The sequence below is a fragment of the Oryzias melastigma genome, linkage group LG15 (assembly GCF_002922805.2).
Source record: "Oryzias melastigma strain HK-1 linkage group LG15, ASM292280v2, whole genome shotgun sequence".
In the NCBI taxonomy this organism is placed as follows: Eukaryota; Metazoa; Chordata; class Actinopteri; order Beloniformes; family Adrianichthyidae; genus Oryzias; species Oryzias melastigma.
In genome coordinates, this window is record NC_050526.1 from 6,391,353 (window position 1) to 6,393,722 (window position 2,370).

Consider the following 2,370-nt stretch of genomic DNA (forward strand, 5'->3'; position numbering starts at 1 on the left):
ATTCTGCTTGATAAAGATGTGTAGAAATGATGTTTATTTGTCTAAAAATGGAACAATCATAATTAAAATTTCACTCTGGACTCTTTTAAAATAGCTCATAAGATAATCAGAGGGGATCTTTAAGCAGTTAAAGCAAACAGAAACATTTTTGTTTGGTCTTGTCGTTTGAACGACAGCTCATTGTGAGTCTCTTGTACTATTATTGGGAAAAATCCCTTCTGCTTTTCCGGGATTCACGCTGGGTTAGTCAGCAGAACTCACTGCTGAGGGGATCTGGTGTGGTGCAGTTCCTCTTTAGTTTGCCTCGATCTTCCCTAAAGCCTTGAAGCAGGTCTGGGTTGGACTTCTGCAGCGCTTTTCTTCGGTTAGCCCTCCGCATCAGCTCCCTCACCCGACCCTGAGATCGACTGATGAAGTCTGGCCTGAAGAGCTCCAAAGCCTCCTGGGGTGAGAAGGAGGATGCATGCAGTAAACTTGCTATTTGTAGGAATATTACAGAACAATTCGCAGACATTAATCCTGTGGAGAAAAAGAAGCCTTCACAGAGATAGAATCTTTTTCTGAAAACACCCCTAATCTATTCCTTAACCTTGGAAAATCGAGTTCAGTGTTGTATTAGTGATGAAGACTAGGGAACATGGAAATACTTTCTAAAGTAAAGGATGTAGTGAGGAAGGCTTTAGACTGAGATGGAAACTGAATGCTTTGGATATGTTACAAAAACATCAATAATTCTTAAAGAAAAAATGTAAATCCCGCTGTAGGAGATCCTTGAGCTTCTGTGATAGTTTCCAGGAAGCTGATCGGCAGCTTCAGCTGTGCGTGGATGATGCTATCATACACGAGTTTAATCTGAGCAGAAGTGCCGCACTGAGAAAGTAATATCTTCTTTTGTTTTTTCTGTGTTTTCCTCTCCGGTGCTTCCATCCCTATTCAGTTTGTTCTGTTTGAAGAGAATTTAGGAGCGATGCATGGGTGCTCTAGCATGACATCATGGATTACAAACAATCAGACAGGAAGACCACGGTTCATGAGGCTTTGGGACTTTGTTAGCTTTGAGCATTAGGCTGCTCTGCGGGGAGTTGGATGCCAGGGCCAGTGCAGAGAGATATGCCATCTGCAGAAGATTCTACTATTCTTTTTTTTTTGTTTTTAACCACAAGCTAAAGGACAGAATTTTAAAGGAAGTTTCTGAATAGATCTAAAGCCTTGAATAGATCAAGGTGGAGTTAATAATTCTTGAATACTGGTAATGTTTTAACCCTTGTGTTGGCAATAAGTGACTCACCACCATGTTTAGGTGTAGAAAAAACATCTTAACTGATCCTTTTCCAACTTGAAATTGTATAACTTTGTATAAAAGTGTAAAAGTGATACTCTGTTTTTTTTTAGGGTACCACTAGGATACTACGACTATGGCCACATACTCACCCCAAGGCTACCTAATGCAAGTTTAGCAAGTGGCTACATTTGTAATCGTGAGGCGCAGAGTTGTTAAGAAAAACTTGACATTTTATGGTAACTTCACGTTTTTTCTCTAAAAGTTGACATAGGTCAGTGGCGCCCAGGCACATGTCAAGGTGACGCGGTGGCAGGCGGGGATGACGTCATTACAAAATCGGGTGATAGCTGGGTGGTCACAGACTGTGACTGGACGATGTGTAAATGTGTCCAGATTTTAAATGCCACCGGCCACCATGCAGTCACCTGGTGGTCCGGGGCCCAGCCAGGAAGGCCAAGTGGGGCCCAAATGGTTAGAAAGTGGGAAGAAAGTGTGGACCCCAATTGGGTTTGTCCACAGTTTGGCCCAGGAACTGAAAACCTGGGTGGCAACCCCGCTAGCTCTCCCAGCTGACTGGCTAATGTAGCGAGCCGGCCCACTGAGTGCCAGGTTAACCCTTGTGCTATCATAGGCATGTTTACACTACAGTGGGGTCATCCGGACCCCACAAGAAAGCGGCCTGAACTTCTTTTTCAAGGATTTTTATCTTCACTGGTGTCCATGGCAGATATTAAATCCGGTCCACCTTTTGTCCTGGGAGGGGTCACACATCAATGTAAGGTGGGGTCATCTGGACCCCATAAGAGAGCACAAGAGTTCGGAAATTGCAGACAAACCCACATTTCTGCCCAATTTTAAACCAGATGGGGCCCACTTGACCTTGCTGACTGGTGAGACATAAAAAGTGGGTAATTCTGGACGCTTTTCAAGCGATTTTCAAAAAAATTGAACAGCGGCATGAAATCTTGAAGAATTTGTAGATGTCTTCTTATTGTGCGGTGGCAGTTTTTTAGTTTTTTTTGGACCATAGCATAACATTGTCTTATGGGTCATTTTGACCCGTGAATTGAAAAAGCATTTGAATAGTT

General features: G+C 43.0%; 1 protein-coding gene across 1 annotated transcript in view; it reads right to left on the minus strand.

Annotated features, from left to right (window-relative positions):
- LOC112161994 overlaps nucleotides 1-2,370 on the minus strand; it is a 28,812-nt gene that overhangs the window by 10,995 nt on the left and 15,447 nt on the right. The window contains exon 5 of the mRNA XM_024297596.2: nucleotides 262-442. Coding sequence (XP_024153364.1) covers nucleotides 262-442 — 181 coding nt within the window. The remainder of the gene's footprint in view (nucleotides 1-261; nucleotides 443-2,370) is intronic.